Source organism: Vulpes lagopus, chromosome 4 (assembly GCF_018345385.1).
Source record: "Vulpes lagopus strain Blue_001 chromosome 4, ASM1834538v1, whole genome shotgun sequence".
In the NCBI taxonomy this organism is placed as follows: Eukaryota; Metazoa; Chordata; class Mammalia; order Carnivora; family Canidae; genus Vulpes; species Vulpes lagopus.
Genome location: NC_054827.1, coordinates 93132637 through 93151945, shown reverse-complemented (window position 1 = coordinate 93151945; position 19309 = coordinate 93132637). Strand labels below are relative to the sequence as shown.

Below are 19309 nucleotides of genomic sequence, written 5' to 3'. Positions count from 1 at the left end.
TCTGCCATTTGGTGGACCTTCTAGGGTAGTGAATGGGTTTCCATCAATTTTAGTCTAGTTGTCCTTTTATCTGCAGCTTTTTTTGTGTGTCCTACAGCTGACAAATCTTGAGGGACCAAATTGGTCCCTCAGTACTCTGTCTCCCCACTGCACAGCATTTGGAGTCAGGTTCCTGTCATGACCATGTTTCTGTCTCTCCTACCCCTCTCTGTGTGGTTCCTCTGTTGTTTGTTGTTCAGTCAGCCCTCAGTTTTTTGTCAGGAGGAAGTGCTCCATATGTAGTTGTACTTTTGGTGTGTTTGTGGGAGGAGGGAAGTTCAGAGTCATCCTATACCACCATCTTGGATGCCTCTCCCCGTTAGTTTTTTTTTTTTTTTTTAAATAATAAATTTATTTTTTATTGGTGTTCAATTTGCCAACATACAGAATAATACCCAGTGCTTATCCCGTCAAGTGCCCCCCTAAGTGCCCACCACCCAGTCACCCCCACCCCCCGCCCTCCTCCCCTTCCACCACCCCTAGTTCGTTTCCCAGAGTTAGGAGTCTTCATGTTCTGTCTCCCTTTCTGATATTTCCTACCCATTTCTTCTCCCTTCCCTTCTATTCCCTTCCACTATTATTTATATTCCCCAAATGAATGACAACATATAATGTTTGTCCTTCTCCGATTGACTTTCTTCACTCAGCATAATACCCTCCAGTTCCATCCACGTTGAAGCAAATGGTGGGTATTTGTCATTTCTAGTGGCTGAGTAATATTCCATTGTATACATAAACCACATCTTCTTTATCCATTCATCTTTCGATGGACACCGAGGCTCCTTCCCCATTTCGGCTACTGTGGACATTGCTGCTATAAACATTGGGGTGCAGGTGTCCCGGCGTTTCACTGCATCTGTATCTTTGGGGTAAATCCCCAGCAGTGCAACTGCTGGGTCGTAGGGCAGGTCTATTCTTAACTCTTTGAGGAACCTCCACACAGTTTTCCAGAGTGGCTGCACCAGGTCACATTCCCACCAACAGTGTAAGAGGGTTCCCCTTTCTCCGCATCCTCTCCAACATTTGTGGTTTCCTGCCTTGTTAATTTTCCCCATTCTCACTGGTGTGAGGTGGTATCTCATTGTGGTTTTGATGTGTATTTCCCTGATGGCAAGTGATGCAGAGCATTTTCTCATGTGCGTGTTGGCCATGTCTATGTCTTCCTCTGTGAGATTTCTGTTCATGTCTTTTCCCCATTTCATGATTGGATTGTTTGTTTCTTTGCTGTTGAGTTGAATAAGTTCTTTATAGATCTTGGAAACTAGCCCTTTATCTGATACCTCATTTGCAAATATCTTCTCCCATTCTGTAGGTTGTTTTTTAGTTTTGTTGACTGTATCCTTTGCTGTGCAGTAGCTTCTTATTTATATAGATGATCATTATTTGCAAACAGTTTTATCTCCTGTCAAAAATTTTTTTAAGAGTTATTTATGTATTCATGAGAGACACAGAGAGAGGAGGAGATACAGGCAGAGGAAGAAGCAGGCTCCCTGCAGGGAGCCCATTGTGGGATTCTATCTCAGATCCTGGGATCACATGCTGAGCGGATGGCAGATGCTCAACAGCTGAGCTACCCAGGCATCCCAGTCCTGTCAATTCTTGTATCTTGTATTTTCTTTGCAACACATTAGTGGTGTCTGTTCTGGCCAGGCCTTTAGTCTGAAGAGAAAGCATCAGCAGTGAGAGCAGGTTTCCTGGATTTGTTCTTCTGAGAGGGTTACATCTGAAATTCCTCCATTAAGTGTGATGGGTTTTGTTATAGGTTCTGGGTATGTGGCCTTTATTGAGTTAAGGTAGTTCTATTCCTGTTTTTCCAGGAGTCTTTAGTCATGAATATTGAACTTTATCATACATTCTTCTCTGTGAGATAATCCTATACTTTTTCTCTTTTGTTCTATTTCTACATTGATAGATTTTGTGATAGTGAATCATCTTTGAATTCCTGAATAATTATTCTCTTATTAATGATTAATGAATTAATGATTCTCTTATTAAAGTAGTAAAAACTACTTTTTTTTTTTAATTATTATTTATTTACGATAGTCACAGAGAGAGAGAGAGAGAGGCAGAGACAGGCAGAGGGAGAAGCAGGCTCCATACACCTGGAGCCCGATGTGGGATTTGATTCCGGGTCTCCAGAATCGCGCCCTGAGCCAAAGACAGGCGCCAAACCGCTGCGCCACCCAGGGATCCCCTAAAAACTACTTCAAAAAAAAAATAAGCTCTATGCTTAATGTAGGGCTCCTGCGAACTCAAGACCCTGAGATCGAGAGTCACATGATCAACAAACTGAGCCAGTCAGGTGCCCCTAGGTTAGCTGTTTTTAATTTAGGATTTTTCATTTTTATGTCATTATTATTTCTTCTTATGTAATTATCTGGTTTAGAAGCAAATTTATATTAGCTTTATAATCCATTTAGTTCTTTAAAGCTTAGTCCCAGTCCTAAGGGTTTGGGGGGATTCATGAGAACATCTTTGATTACCATTTCAATTTCTTTCATGATTATTGAACTATTTGAATATACTGTCTGTGTTTTCTTATTCATAGTTCATTTAAAATAGAGTAATTTTTCTTTATAGCCAATGATATTTAAATTTTGAATATACATTTTATATGTATGTGTGTGTGTGTATACTGTTCTTAAGGATTTTTTTTTTTCTGTTCTTAAGGATTCTTTTAATTTAACTTTTGTTAACATACAGTGCAATATTGGTTTTAGGAGTAGAATTCAGTGATTCATCACTTACATACAACACCCAGTGCTCATCACAAGTGCCCTTTTTAATACCCATCACCCTTCTGTAGAGCCCGTCCCCAACTCCTTTCATCAGTCCTCAGTTTATTCTCTATCATTAAGAGTCTCTTATGGCTTGTTTCCCCTCTCTCCTTTTTTTCTTTTCCCCCTTCCCATATGCTCATCTGTTTTGCTTCATATCATAAGAGTGAGATCATATGATATTTGTCTTTCTCTGATTTATTTCACTCTGGCTCCATCTATGTGGCTGCAAATGGCAAGGTTTCATTCTTTTTGATTACTGAGTAATACTCCATTGTGTATGTATACCATATCTTCTTTATCTGTTCATCAGTCGATGGACATTCGGGCCCTCTCCATGGTTTGGCTGTTGTTGATAATGCTGCTGTAAACATTGGGGTATATCTATCCCTTTGAATCTGTATTTTTATATCCTTTGGTTAAATACCTAATAGTGCAATTGCTGGATCAGAGAGTAGTTCTGTTTTTAACTTTTTGAGGAACCTCCATACTGTTCTCCAGAGTGGTTGCACCAGTTTGCATTCCCACCAACAGTGTAGCAGGGTTCCCCTTTCTCTGCATCCTCATCAACATCTGTTGTTTCTTGTGTTGTTAATTTTAGCCATTCTGACAGGTGTGAGGTGGTATTGTGTTGTGGTTTTGATTTGTATTTCTCTGATGGTGAGTGATGTTGAGCATCTTTTCATGAGGCTGTTAGCTGTCTGGATGTGTTTTTTTGTGGAAATGTATCTATTCATGTCTTCTGCCCATTTCTTAACTGGATTATTTGGTTTTTTGGGTGTTGAGTTTGGTAAGTTAAAGGGCTTTTTTAAATTGCATATTTGAATGGAGTCGTAAATCCAGAATTTTGGGATAGCTGCTCCAGTATTTTTTGTTAACTCTCATAACTTAAACTTATTAAATATTCTTTTAGTAGATGAGATAGATGGCCAGAGTTGGCTGGAACAGCATGTGGTTCATCAATACTGGACAGCCAGATCCTCAAGATTTCCTCATAGTTTACATTTGTACTCCAATTTAGCTGCTGTCTGGTAAGAAGCTAAGTTTTTCACTTAATGTGTTAATTGAAGAAACTTTGATGTTTTAATATTTGCTGTTGATTTGTGGCTTATATCAAATACTTCCCTGAAATTTAAACTTGTTTTTTTTTTAACAATTCTAATTGAACATAGTTTTCAGTTATTTATTTTAAAAATGAGGTTATTATTTAATTATAGTCTGTTTTTTTTTTTATTTATTTTCAAAGCTAATGGATTGGTATGAATTAGCCCATTTGATTTCTGTTTTAATGCACTTATTGCAAAAGTACGGTTACTATTTTTCTAAAACAGTGCATAGTTTTAAACACTTGGTTAAATCAATAATGAATATAATAATTGGAATTGTTCTGAAAATACTTCTGAAAGAATTATAATTGACATGTAGAAATGAGTATGGAGGGCATTTAAAGCATGTTATTTGTTTATTGATTACTGGTTAAATTACCACCTAATGCATATGTTACTAAACATAATTTTACTTCATGAGAAACCTTTACATTAACATTTGATGTTTGCTATCTAATAGGGACCAACACTTGTATAGCAGTGACCCGTTATATGTTCCAGATGACAGAGTTTTTGTTACTGAGACACAGGTTATTCGGGAAACCTTATGGTAAGACCTATTAAACTAATAGTGTAGAAGATTTTGTTACTGAGAAGCAGAATTTTGGTTTTTTAAGGAAAAGTATTCATGGTTTTTTTCACATTCATACTAGAAACAGGCCATTAGGTTTAACCCGAAACTGTTTCTAGTAGGCACCTAAGTGTAAATGGGGGGACTCAGGAAACCCAAACTTCAAATTTGATTGTGGAGATTGTGGGAATTTGATATGTTTATTTTTTTTTTCATCTTAAATCATTTAGTATGCTATTAAATTAGATTAAACCAGTATTTTTTTAATTACTGAGTTCAAAGAAAGGCTCCTAGTTTGCTGCTAACTGCTCTTAATAGGCAGAGTATGTCAGTGAGATCCTGTTTCTTTTACCTGGAAACCAGGAACCTAAGAATTTAGATTGTGGAAAAAAAAAAAAATTTAGATTGTGTTCCCATAAAAATGAAAATGAGAAATGCAGCATGTAGTGCTGATACTGCTGAGATTTTCAGGTTTTGATCCTCTGCCACAAAGTATAATATTGACATTCTTAAAAATGGGAAGACTTATTTAGGCCATCACACAGATGAGGAAATGCTTTGACAACGCTGTCTTGACTTCTAAGATGATGTTGAAATGTCTTGAGTCTTATGGTAATCAGATAAAAAGATTGATGCCCTCTATTTTCTAATTATCTGCTCTCTTTGCCCCAAACCCCCAATTCTGAATCTTTCATTAAAATTTTTTAAGCAGTGTTTGCAATGACAAGGATGGAGCTAGAGTGTATTATGCTAAGTGAGTAAGTCAGTCAGAGAAAGACAAATACCATATGATGTCATTCATTTGGGGAAATTTAGGAAACAAAACAGGTGAATGTGTGGGAAGTGAGAAAAAAAGAGAAGGAGAAAGGGGGAGGCAAACCAAAAGAATTCTTAACAGTAGAGAACAAACAGGGTTGATGGAGGGATGTGGGTGGGGATGGGCTAATAAGGAAGGCACTTGTTATGATGAGTGCTGGTTATTATATGCAAGTAATGAATCACTAAATTTTACTCCTGAAACCAATATTATACTTTATGTCAGCTAACTAAAATTTAAATAAAAATTTAGAAGAAAATATTTTTAGGCATTACTGTAATGAATATTTTTGTAGGCTTATCTCTTTTATTTCATTTTAGGTTACTTTCAGGGGTGAAAAAGCTCTTTATATTTCAGTTGATAGATGGAAAAGTAACTGTGAGAAACAGTGTTACAGTAACTCATTTGACACATGTAAGTTATTTGTATTTATTGTAATTAAAATTAAATAATAGGATTTAAATCTTTTTTTTAAGATTTTTAAAATTTATTTATTCATGAGAGATAGAGAGAGAGAGAGGCAGAGACACAGGCAGAGGGAGAAGCAGGCTCCATGCAGGGAGCCTGACGTGGGACTTGATCCCCGGTCTCCAGGATTATGCCCTGGGCTGAAGGCGGCACTAAACCACTGAGCCACCCGGGCTGCCCAAATAATAGAGTTTATGTAAACCATAGTTCTGTAACTTTAAACCATTTTGCAGTATCAAAATTAATTATTAAATACACTTGAGATCCAAAAGGCAAAATTAAATTGTGCATGTTTATAGTGCTAGAGAATTCTTTAATAGTTTGTTATATTCACATTTAGTTTCAATTTATGTTTTCTCCTTTTTATTTCTGTCAATTCTGTATTGGGAAGCTGTGTACTATAAATTTTTTGTTTTTAGTACATTTACTTACCTTATATGTGTTTTTAAAAAGTGTAAGCCACAATTCTGTATTCTGTAGAAATTAATGCTTACATTGTTTCCTTGGAGTATAAAACTATTCATTTTATTTGTCGTCTACTAAGCACACTGTTTAAAACAGTGACCCAAAGAAACCAGTCGTGAAATAAATATTTTAGTGAACAAATATGTATTTGAATGTTTTTTGAGGACTTCAAATGTTTGCGGTTTGCTTCTATTATAGAGTTGTTTACGATCAGTGCTAGAACAAATAGCAGCATATGGCCAGGTTGTATTTCGACTCCAAGAGTTCATCGATGAAGTCATGGGGCATAGCTCCGAAGGCATGTTACCTGGAAATGGTTCTCTTCCCAAGAAGTTGACTGAAGCTCCCTTTAGGACATACCAGGCTTTCATGTGGGCCCTATACAAATACTTCATTAGTTTCAAAAAGGAACTTACAGACATTGAGAAGTACATCATCAATAATGGTATTTAAATATCCTTCCTTTTTACTTCTAAGACACATAAGTAATATTTAGAATGCCATCTAGGTTATTAAATTATACAAAGTTTGTAAATTCTATGACAAATAAGTAATATTCATGATCATTTTAAATTTGTATTAAACCATTCATTCTCTAAAAATCCAAATAGTACAGAAAGTTTACAGTGAAAATTATTCTTCCTGTGCAAGTTCTCTAGCCAAGTACTCAGTTCCCTTCCCCAGAGACAACCAAGTCATAAGTTTCTTTTGCATTCTTCCAGAAATAATATATATTTTTTGAGATTTTATTTATTTATTCATGAGAGACACACAGAGAGAGACAGAGACACAGGGAGAGGGAGAAGCAGGCTCCATGTAGGGAGCCCGATGTGGGACTCCATCCTGGGATTCCAAGATCATGTCCTGGGCCAAAGGCAGGCTCTCAACCACTGAGCCACCCAGGCATCCCCAGAAATAATTTAAACACATGCAAGCAATACATATTCATATATACATACCTGGTAGTCTGTTAACTTCTCTCTTCAAATTATTTTTTTTTCTTTTTTCTTTTTTTAGATTTTTTTTTAATTTATTTATTCATGAGAGACACAGAGAGAGAGGCAGAGACCTAGGCAGAGGGAGAAGCAGGCTTGATGCAGGGAGCCCGATGTAGAACTCGATCAGGAACTCCAGGATCATGCCCTGGGCACGAAGGCAGACGCTCAACCACTGAGCCACCCAGGCGTCCCTCTCTTCAAATTGTTTCCTAATTTGGGTTTTGAGGATTAAACCATACAAAAATGTAAAGAGCTTCCTCATCTTTTTTACAAATTGAGTATTTAGTTGTGTGAATGTACATTTAGGTTGTTTCTGATCTGCTATTGTCAATAGTGCTACAGTGATAACTACTTACTTAATGTGAAGCAAGCTATAGTATAAATTTTTTTTTAAGATTTTATTTATTCATGAGAGACAGAGAGGCAGAGACATAGGCAGAGGGAGAAGCAGGCTTCCCACAGGGACCCTAATGCAGAACTCAATCCCAGTACCACGGGATCATGACCTGAGCCAAAGGCAAATAAATGCTCAACTACTGAGCCACCCAGGCATCCCTGTAGCATAAATTCTTAATGGAATTCCTAGGTTAAAGAGAATGTGATGGCATATGTGATTTTGATACGTATTCCACATGGTTGCCTGCAATGTATATGATTACCCTTGCCAACAGTGTGTTATTAAACCAGCAATATATATGAGTACCTGTGTCCTCACACTCTTGTTAACAGTGTGTTATCAACAGTGTGTTATCAAACAGATTTAAAATGGTAACCAGCATTTTTGGCTTCCCCCTGCCCTCTACTTTCATTTTCAACTACTGCAAAAATATAGTACCCAGACATCCCAGGTTCCCATCACCCAACTTCCTCCAATAATTCCCACCTTACCATTATTATGGTATGTTATCAAAACTAGGAAATTGACATTGGCACATTACATTTATTGTTCTGCAGACCTGACATGAGTTTCAGCAGTTTTGCAGGCACTTGCTATTTTGTGGGGAGGGGAGTGGTATCTTCGTGTATAGTTCTGTGACACTTTATCACGTGACAAATATCACATATATTTGTAAATCCACTTCCATCTTCAGGATACAGAGCTCTTCCATCTCCATGAAAAAACTTATTCTTGCTCCCCTTCGTAGGAACCATCTCCTCATTAATATAATAGCCCACTGAAGTCTTTTTTATTTGCCCAGTGTAGTTTTAATTTGTATTCTTTTATTATAATTGAGGTTGAATATCTCTATATATTTAAGAATCACTTTTATTTCCTTTCCTTTCCCCTGAACTGTGAGTTCCTTTATATATTATTTATCTTCTGAGTTTTCTTTCTTTAGAGAAATTAGCTCCTTATGATGGGAGATTAAAATCCACCACGCCCGGGCAGCCCCAGTGGCTCAGCGGTTTAGTGCCGCCTTTGGCCCAGGGTGTGATCCTGGGGTCCCAGGATTGAGTCCCACGTCGGGCTCCCTGCATGGAGCCTGCTTCTCCCTCTGCCTGTGCCTCTGCCTCTCTCTCTGTGTGTCTCTCATGAACAGATTAAAAAAACAAAATCTTAAAAAAAAATAAAGTGCTTTCTTTAAAAAAAAAAAAAAAAAAATCCACCATGCCCTAGTTTGCCATGTCTTTCCATAAGTGACTTAGCATTTATATCCTTTTCTGAATGCAGATATTCTTCCTTGCTAAAGGGTTTGATTTTTTGATATTTTGCAGACACCACAATAACTCTTGCAATAGTGGTGGATAAGTTGTCACCTCGACTGGCTCAGCTCAAAGTTCTGCACAAAGTATTTAGTACTGGAGTAGCAGAAGTTCCACCTGACACTCGAAATGTTGTTCGGGCATCTCACCTGCTCAACACACTGTACAAGGCCATTCTTGAATATGACAATGTTGGAGAAGCTTCTGAGCAAACTGTATGTAAGACCTTCATCCTAAGTTGTGTGACTCCCTTCTGTTCAGCCAAAGTAGTGGTAGATAGCCTGTCATAGCTCTTTGTAAAAATACTGCTTAAATCATGGTGTGTCATAACAGTTGTTCAGAGTTTTGTTTTGTTTTGTTTTAAAGATTTTATTTATTCATGAGAGACACAGAGAGAGAGATAGAGAGGCAGAGATACAGGCAGAAGGAGAAGCAGGCTCTATGCAGGGAGCCTGATGTGGAACTCAATCCCGGGACTCTAGGATCACGCCCTGGGCCAAAGGCAGGTGCTAAACCAATGAGCCACCCAGACCCAGATGTCCCTGTTCAGAGTTTTTAAATAAGCTTCTAAAATCAGCACTACAGGAAACTGGCTTCTTGGCTTTAATCACAGAGATTATGGGGAGGATGCGGCAAGGGGAAAGCAAAACGTAAAAAGCAAGATGTGAAAAACATCTAGCTGACTTATATAGATGTTTGCAATTACTCTTCAATAAAAATACAGATTATATAAGGTATCTAGAGTAGTCAAATTCATAGAAACAAAATAGAATGGTGGCTGCCACAAACTGGGAAGGGAGAAGAGGGAAGATGTTTAATGGGTGCAGAGTTTCAGTTCCGCAGCATGCCCAAGAAAAACATTCACAACAATATGAATATATTTAACACTACTGAACTGTACACTTAAAAATGCTTAAGATAGGGGCACCTGAGTAGCTCAGTTGATTATCTGCCTTTAGCTCAGGTCATGAGCCCTGGGTTGGGCTCCCTACTCAGGGGAGTCTGCTTCTCCTTTTCCCTCTGCCTCCCACCTTGTCCTTGCTCTGTCTCTCTAGTGCTCTCTCTCTCTCAAATAAATAAAACCTTTCAAAAATGCCTAAGATAGTATTTTTTGTGTTACATGTTTTAATTTAAAATTTTAATACATACCATTTTAAAATTTTTTTAATTTTAAAAAATACAAATCTAACGGAAACTATAGTCTAGAAAGCTGCAGGTTTGTTTGGATACACATTTTAGGTGTTGTTTCCTAGTACGTTGATGTAACTTTGTTTTCTCACCATTTTGGTCCTACAGTTCAGTATAAAATAGTTTTATTTCTTTCAGCTATGCAATTTTTTTCCTACTGGGAAGTATAATAGAATGAAATCATTTCTTCATTCTTTTTTTTTTTTTTTAAGATTTTTATTTATTTATTCATGAGAGACACAGAGACAGAGGCAGAAACATAGGTAGAGGGAGAAACAGGCTCCCTGCAGGGAGCCTGAAGTGGGACTCGATTCCGGAACTCCAGAATCATGCCCTGAGCCAAATGCGGAGCCACCCAGGCATCCCTCATTTCTTCATTCTTAATGGACGTTTTGCTAATAACATGTTTTAGATAGGGTAGCTGTTCCTCAGTTTGTACTATCCAACTTAAGACTGCTCTTGTAACCCTCTTGTAACTTTAATTCCCAAGAGAGTCCTGGTATGGACTACAGATGATATGGTCATCTTATCTTTAGGTGAGTTTTCATAAGGATTTTATAAAGTATGTTTTGGATTTTTAATTTCTTAATTTCTGTCAAAAAGCAGAAATCCCATCACTTTTTAAAAGGTATTTCAGAGGGATGCCTGGGTGGTTTAGTTGGTTAAGCATGTGACTTGATTTCGGCTCAGATCATGATCTCAGGATCATGAGATCAAGCCCCACTTTGAGCTCTATGCTGGGTGTGGAGGTAGCTAAAGATTCTCTCTCCCCTCTCTCCCTGGACCCACCCTTGTGTGTGCACTCTCTTTCCCTTTCTAGAAAAGAAAAAAAAAAAAAGTATCAGAAATATTTAAACTTCATTTTATCCAGGGACAAGGAAGTTCTGAGAATTGACTGTACACTCTGCCCTCAGGTCTCGCTTCTGTTCTCTCTCTGGGTTGAAACAGTACGACCCTACCTGCAGATTGTGGATGAGTGGATCGTGCACGGACATCTATGTGATGGTGCTAGGGAGTTTATCATCCAAAGGTCAGGTCCTCCACACAGCTTGGGAGATGTGGGGAAATGCTTGCACCTCTTTTCTCTCACAGGAAAATCATACACTTTTGTTGGTTCAGGTGATGCTGAGGGAGACTAGTGCAAGTGACAGAGCTGTGTTTTTATCATAAACAAGTTCTTTTGCATTTTTGTAGATGTTAGGTACCCAAAAAAAGTTCCAAGTTTTATGTAAATTTATACCTTTTCTTAGCAAATTCTGTTTTTTAAATGATAGTGCTTATGATTGGCTGATACTGTAAAAGGCACATTGCTTCCCATAAAATGAATTTAGGTAATATCAAATGGCTTCAGTTAATTCCCATTTTAAATTATCTGTAGGATAAAAGATATGAATATGTTACAGAATATGCCTCTAATATGGTATTTATCCAAATTAGCTAGGGGTTTCTTTGATTACCCTCCTTCATATAATATTTAATAAAGCAAGGAAAATCATAAGTCACTTGTTATGATTTCCCCTTCAGTTAATTGATTTTTCTGAATAGAATCATATACACTGCTATATACAACTCTCTTAACTCAGTTTTAAATTAATGCACTCTGTTTAGATGTATGATTTTTATGGATAGCTATCCATTTAACTCATCAAGAAGGAGAGCATTAAGTTCTTACAGTTCTGAAAAGGTAACCTTGTTTATGCAGTGCTCATATAAATTAGCAGACCTTCTCTAACTAAGTCACGTCTGTCATTTTGTTTTTTCATTGATCTTGCATGATAATTTTGCGAAAATAGGATTCTGGATGTTCTTAGAGGGTGATGAGTGACTTGACCATTGTTTCATTCCAATTTAAGAAACTTTCTAGTTAGTTAAATTTTACCTATGCCATTAAGAGTATTTATCTACTTTTCTATGTTAAACTGAAGTCAGATAAACCTCTGCCCCATTTTGTGCTTCATTTTACTAATAATTGATAAAACTGTTTTGGAATGTCTGGACAACATGCCTAAGCTAGAATAGATGTACTCTTGTTTTTAAGGCTGAAAAGTTGAAATTTAAAATTCTTTTGAATCTCTACAGAAACAAAAACGTTCCAGTAAATCACAGAGATTTTTGGTATGCCACTTATACACTATACAGCGTATCAGAAAAGACAGAAAATGAAGAAAAAATGAGTGATAATGCTAGTGCAAGTTCTGGAAGTGACCAGGGGCCCTCCAGCAGGCAGCATACCATGGTGTCCTTCCTCAAACCTGTCCTTAAGCAGATAATTATGGCTGGCAAGTCAATGCAGCTGCTGAAGAACCTGCAGTGTGTGGAGAGCACCACATGCCAGGACACAGCCAGAGGTAGGTAGCAGTTTCCTTCTTCATATATCTTTCAGCATTCAGGCAACTCTTCTCTCTTCACTCTTGTCATCCTGAGATAGATATGTAATTATTTTGTAGTTTGAAAATTATCAAAGCCTTTTACTTTTGTGGAAATTACCACCTTGATCAAATTACTACTCCTGATTGAAGAATATCCTCAATGGAAATTTTCAGCACTGTGTTTCTAATTTTCTTCCATTTCTTAATACAGTGCAGCATTTAGCTGTTGAAGACCATAAATATAAACCCTGGTGGATAGGAATTTGGTGGTTCAGTGGTTCAGACATGATCATAGATCTTGAGAAAATTTTGATATATTTATGGCCTTTTTTTTTTTTTTTTTTTTACAATTTAAGTAATGAAATACTTCAGGTTTTATCAACTGACTTAAAAAGAATTGAAAGTATATATGTGACCTTAATTGTTTGTAAATTATCTTAGTTTTACATTTCTTTGTATTATTTGTATTTAAGTAATATTTCACTTTGTGGAACATTTCCTTTTTGACTCAATAATAAAATGTAATGAGCTTCTAGGGTCACTGTCAGAAGTGTTTTCCCCAAAGAAATTATGACTCCAATTAGTATTATCATAGTGCTATCCACTATGGTGGTTAACTTAACTGTTAAGCATCCAGTTTATGGTATTACTCTTTCAGAAAAAATTAGCTTATGCTTTGAATGTTTCTGAGCTTTGCGGTTGTCTAATAGAATATAAAATTATTTAGTTCTACCATACTGTAGAAGTAAAGAAACAGGGATAGACTCTCATAAGCCAAAGGAAAAATACCAAGCTATATTAAGATAAAACTATTTAGGGCCCCTAGGTGGCTCAGTTGGTTAAGAATCTGCCTTTGGGGGATCCCTGGGTAGCGCAGGGGTTTGGCGCCTCCCTTTGGCCCAGGGCGCGATCCTGGAGACCCGGGATCGAATCCCACGTCGGGCTCCCGGTGCATGGAGCCTGCTTCTCCCTCTGCCTATGTCTCTGCCTCTCTCTCTCTCTGTGACTATCATAAATAAATTTAAAAAATAAAAAAATAAATAAAAAAGAATCTGCCTTTGGCTCAGGTCATGATCCCAGAGTCCTGGAATCGAGTGCTGCATTGGGTTTCCTGCTCCGTGGGGAGTCTGCCTCCCTCACTCTGTCTCATGAATAAATAAATAAAATGTTTAAAAAAAAAAGATAAAACTATTTAGTATTTCTTAATGTTACTATCATTTACCAGAACATAGTTCACCATACATCTTTCTTCATGTTTCAGATGCAGAAAGAAAAAGCTTGTATACCCTGTTTCTGGAATCTGTACAGTCACGCCTTCGACATGGAGAAGATTCTACTACACAGGTCTTCACTGAGCAGCAGGCAACCAAAGAGAACCTAATTAAGATGCAGTCCATTGCTGAAAGGCATCTGGAACTGGATGATGTTCACGATCCACTGCTGGCAATTAACTTTGCAAGGTGATACATACCTGCAAGATATTGGATGATTTAAATAAAATCTGTGCAATATTTAGTAACCATTTATTTCTGCAAGGTGGGGCTTTCCACCCTTAAAAACCTTTGTAGCTCATCTTTTCTAATGACTGAAATGCAAAAGGACATTGTATTCAGTTTGGCCTCCTTGTTTATGAAAGTCCACAGGCTTTTCGATGTGCCCTATATCCATGGGGAGTTGCCATCACTCATACAGAAGATACTTCTGAACATCTGGGTTATGTGCAGGCATCAGACACAAACACACACACACATACCCTGCTTAAAATGCATCTTGACCCTTATGTATTTTTAGCACCCTGTTGTCTAATGGCCATTTTTCACTGCCTGCGGCCCAGTGATTAAAAAGATCTACTCAGTACTTGACCCTTAAGGAAGAAGGGTTGAAATGGCTGAAAAACTGTTTTTGTGTAAAGAATATTTTGGGGGGAAGTTTCTTTCTGTAATATTTGGTAACTTTAAAGGTAAAAATGGGACTCTGGAGTTTTGATTAAGGGAATTCTGTTGACAACAGCTCATAAAAAGAGACTCACATTTTTATCTTAAAGGTTATATTTAGAACAGAGTGACTTTCATGAGAAGTTTGCTGGTGGAGATATATGTGTGGATAGATCATCAGAATCCGTGACGTGCCAGACTTTTGAGTTAACACTGAGATCTTGCCTCTATCCTCATATTGATAAGCAATATCTAGAGTGCTGTGGAAACCTCATGCGAACTCTAAAAAAGGATTACAGGTATTAAGGGAGTAGTTTTGTGTTGGAAGTAGGTTATTGTACTTTAAAACAGTTGAAATTATTTTGAAATCTGTATTTCAAGTTAATAGAGTAACTAATGGGTACATGATAAACAGTTTTCTTCTGAGAGAATCAACTATCAGTGTTTCATACCATTATATTGCAAAATTTAATCCTTTGTATCTGAGACTCTGTCCTGAAAGAAATACAGAAAAAGCTTGTTGCACAAAAATGCCCATCAGAAAGTTAGCTGTCAGAGGGAAGAACATGAAATTACTTAGTAATGGATGATTAGTTCTTTAAATAATGATACATCCATAAATATGATATAGCCGTATAAACTATGGCATATCCATGTCAAGTATAAACTTTGTTTCATACAAATTATGTTTGTCCAGGGATGCCTGAGTGGCTCAGTGGTTGAGTGTCTGCCTTTGGCTTAGGTCATGATCCTAGAGTCTCAAGATCAAGTCCCGCATTGGGCTCCCCACAGAGAGCCTGCTTCTCCATCTGCCTCTGTCTCTGCCTCTCTTTGTGTGTCTTAAATAAATAAATAAAATCTTTAAAAAAGAATTATGTTTGTCCAGAGTTTGAAATAATATAAAATGTTCTTAAAGCTTAAAATGCAGGATATATAATATGATGGGAAGTATATTTTTTTAATGCATAGAAAAAAGGGCTAGAAAGAAATACCCCAAGAATTAACAGTAGAAATTCACTATGAATAGCAGGATTTGGACTAACTTCAGTTTGTTACAGTTTTTTGACTTTTCCCATCTTTCTACAATGTAATAGGAAAGTAATTTATTTCTTTCTATTAAAAACAAACATATACTATTTTTTTACTTAAAAAGTCTTTAAAAGGTGTTAACATTTCTATTTTTTGTAAATGTAGGTTTTGTAAACCTGTTTTAAAATTAGTAGTGTACAAAGCCTGGTCCTAATCCAGAATTCAGTCTCAAGAGTGCAAGATCTTTGTGTGTTTATTTTCTGTTTAGGTTGGTTGAATACTTACAAGCCATGAGAAATTTTTTCTTAATGGAAGGTGGAGATACCATGTATGACTTCTACACATCAATTTTTGATAAAATAAGAGAAAAGGAGACCTGGCAGAATGTGTCTTTCCTTAATGTGCAGCTTCAAGAAGCAGTAGGACAACGTTATCCTGAAGATAGTTTACGGTAAAACATAAGACCTTTTAGTCTAAATAATATAAAATAATCCATGTGTAACACTTCTGCTGTGAATTCTTAGGTATGTTATTTAATCCTCGCGCTCACGCTATGAATTTTATGAGTATTATTTTTCATATTAGAAAACTGAGGCAGAAGGTAGCTAAATGACTTGCCCACTAAGGAGACGATGAGATGGAGCCAGGTAGGCTGTCAGTCTGGTGGCCTACCCTCACAGCCCTGAAGTCCTTGTCCTCCAGCCAGCTGTGCTTGGCCTCCTTACACAGGAGTCTTAGGTGATGTTCTGAGACCTGCCGACGCCTGAGCTCCAGGCATCACAGACTTTCACTTCCACCACAGGCTGTTGGTCAAACCTAGTCACGGGTCAGCCTGCGTTCAGGGTTGGGAAATGGTTTCTACCACTTAATAGATAGAGTTGCATGTTTTCAAACTGTTATGTCAACCCTGGTGGTCTAGTGGTTAAGATTCGGCTCTCTCTTACCCTCAACTGTAGAGCTGATCAAGCCTGTCTCAGTGCCTCTTGGTCTGTCTGCTGAACGTTCAGCTCACCCAGGTCTGTGGGTTGGTACCACCAAATCTTTGTGAATCTAATACACTGCTTGGTAGTCTTTTTTCTCTTCCGCATCCCTGCTCGGTTCTCTTACTTCTTTTCTTCACATCCTCAGAGGTCCTTCACGAATAGCAGTCATAATAATTAACATTACATGTCATTTCCTCATAGCCATGCTAGATTACCAAGCTACTACTTAGTAGATTATTCTAATTTCTTTTATTTTTGTGTCATTCTTTTTTATTACCTTTAATTCCTCCATAAAAACAGAATTTTCGTGAGTTATGTGCCCAGCAACCCCCATGGAAAACAGGGAAAGTTGTTTTTCACTATTAGCAGAAACTCATAAATTTGTTATATTTAAAGTCACAGTCTATTGCAGCTTTTCTTTTTTTGTTGCTCAGACTCCCATTTTTTACCCAAAGGCACCCCTTCATATGACCCTAGTAATCTGAGAGAGTATCTTTACTTTCAGGGCTAATTGGATGTGCAGGCTGGTCCTGTGCACCTCCTGCCTTAGGCTTGTGCACCTCTCCCAGAAGCACTGGGCCCATCTATTTGGTAGCTTAAAAACACCTTTATCTGGGTGCCAGAGTATTCATCAGTATTGGATTGTTAGTACTTCTGGGGTTTCTCAGTGGACAGAGTGATGAAATATGTAGGAAGAAAAAAATTAATCATAATTTCATATTGGTATTTCCAATTTATATTAAAGATTAGTTTTCAACTCTTTGGTTTTCCTTTGTACTTCGTCTCTTGAGTGCTTACTAACACATTGATGTAACGAATGGTTTTTTAATTCTATAATAAGTAATAGTTCCAAAGTAATAATAGCCCACTGAGAGCTTAAATTAAGGTTTGTGATTCTTTTCTTCCTGTACTGTCATCAGAATACTGTATTTCAGGGCCACTTGGAATAATTCTCCATATGATTATGCCACCAGCTTAATATAAGGTCAAGTTCATTTGTTTTCATTTATTTCCTACTTTTAGGAATTGCTTTGTTTTTTTTTTCTTGATTGGCTTTTGTTTCTTAATTATGTAAACAGCTGTATATGTCTTAAGTTAAAATCACTGGTACAGTGGCACTTCTAGGGAGAACTGTCTTCTAGTCCTGTTCCCACCCTTTTTCTCCCTTTCCTTTAAGTAACTGTTTTTATTAGATTTTGTTTTATCCTTCAGGTATTTATTTTTTGGAATCAAAAACATGTGTCTGTATTCCATTTCCTCATTGCCTACTATACAAAAGGTAGCATGCATTGCCCACTCTGGCATCTGGTTTATTTTTCTTATGTTACTAATGTGTCTCACATCCACTCCATTTATAAGCTAGAGAGCTTGTCCTTACTCCTTTACAGCTGTCTGGCTTTCCACTGTATTCTGTCATTTGTCCTGTTGGTGGGCATTTGGGTTTCTGTTCTGCTGTGCGTATATGCAATGACTAACAAGTCTTGTACATCTTGCTTCATATTTTTGCCAGTGTAACTTTAGAGTATATTCCTAGAATGGGATTGCTGGGTAACAGGGTAAATGTGTGTGCAATTCTGCTAGCTACTCCAAATTTCTCTTCATATGGGCTGTATTTTTTCTGATTCCCACCAGCAATATGTAGAGTGGCTTTCTCCACAGTTCTCACCAACAGACTATGCTGCCAGAGTTTTGGAATTTTGCTGATCTGATGAGAAATGGTATCTCCGTATAGTTTTAATTTACATTTTTCTAATTATGAGTGACTTTTATCATTTTCCCGTATATTTATTTGTAATTTTTTTAAAGATTTTATTTATTTATTCATGAGAGACACACAGAGAGAGAGAGAGGCAGAGACACAGGCAGAGGGAGAAGCAGGCCCCATGCAAGGAGCCTGATGTGGGACTCGATCCCTGGGACTCCAGGATCATGCCCTGGGCCAAAGGCACGTGCTAAACCATTGAGCCACCCAGGGATCCCCTATTTGTAATTTTTTTTAACAAAAACTGTATATATCTTTTCCCACCATTTCTGTTAGTATCAGATTATTGGTCTCTAATTCTCTCCATTTTTAGAAACTATTATATTATATATGTTTCCCAAATGACATTTGTCTTTTCATTCTGCTTACATTTATAATAATTTTTTATTGTTTTGTCAGGTAGATTTTTTTTAGTTTTATTATTTATCAGTCTTTTCCTACTTTTAGATTTTGAGTTGAGAGTCAGGATAAGTTTTACTTTTTCCAGATTACAAAGAAAATCACCCATCTTTTCTCCTAATACTTAGATTTTTTTACATTTAGATATTGATCCATTTGGGATTTATCCCCCTAAACACATGAGAAATAGGTCTAGTTTTATCTTTTTTCCAAATGATTAATTTGTTCCCATCAGTTATTAAAAAAATCCACCTTTCCTACATTTATTTGACATGCCCTTTATCATTAAATTTTCATATGTACTTGAGTATCTTTCTAGATTTTCCATTCTGTTTCTTTGTTCTATTTATTCATGTGTTAATAGCATCCTGTTTTAATAATAAAGTCTTTCCTGGCTATTCTTGTTTGCTTGTTTTCCCAAATGTACTTTATCATCAACTTGTCTAGCTCCACCAAAACAAAATATTTGATGGTATTTTTATATCAAATATAAAGAGATTGCATTCTAGTCATAGATTAACTCAGGAGGAATGAGCCACCTGGGGGACCTCTTTTGCTCTGGCTTCCAAGCTTCCATGTGTTCTAGGCAGCTGTCTGCCTCCTCAGGCTTGCTGAGTCTCCTTCTCAATTCCAGCGTCATTGCCAGTGCTACTCCCCTGCCCTGCACAGTGCCTCTGTCTTAAAACTCTCACACATCACT

The 19309-nt window shown here is 37.1% G+C and overlaps 1 protein-coding gene across 4 annotated transcripts in view; it reads left to right on the top strand.

Annotated features, from left to right (window-relative positions):
• The window catches only part of TUBGCP5 (tubulin gamma complex associated protein 5), a 57222-nt gene that overhangs the window by 23111 nt on the left and 14802 nt on the right, over positions 1–19309 (top strand). For 2 of the 4 annotated variants that reach the window (XR_005987417.1, XM_041753100.1), the window contains exons 7-16: positions 3730–3847; positions 4383–4472; positions 5631–5724; positions 6442–6688; positions 8958–9160; positions 11048–11163; positions 12213–12481; positions 13764–13962; positions 14547–14735; positions 15734–15916. Coding sequence is in view for 3 of the 4 variants with exons in the window: in XM_041753100.1 (XP_041609034.1) it covers positions 3730–3847; positions 4383–4472; positions 5631–5724; positions 6442–6688; positions 8958–9160; positions 11048–11163; positions 12213–12481; positions 13764–13962; positions 14547–14735; positions 15734–15916 (1708 nt within the window). In the remaining variant the exon portion in view is untranslated. The remainder of the gene's footprint in view (positions 1–3729; positions 3848–4382; positions 4473–5630; positions 5725–6441; positions 6689–8957; positions 9161–11047; positions 11164–12212; positions 12482–13763; positions 13963–14546; positions 14736–15733; positions 15917–19309) is intronic. The other 2 variants (XM_041753101.1, XM_041753102.1) reach the window with 2 other exon arrangements.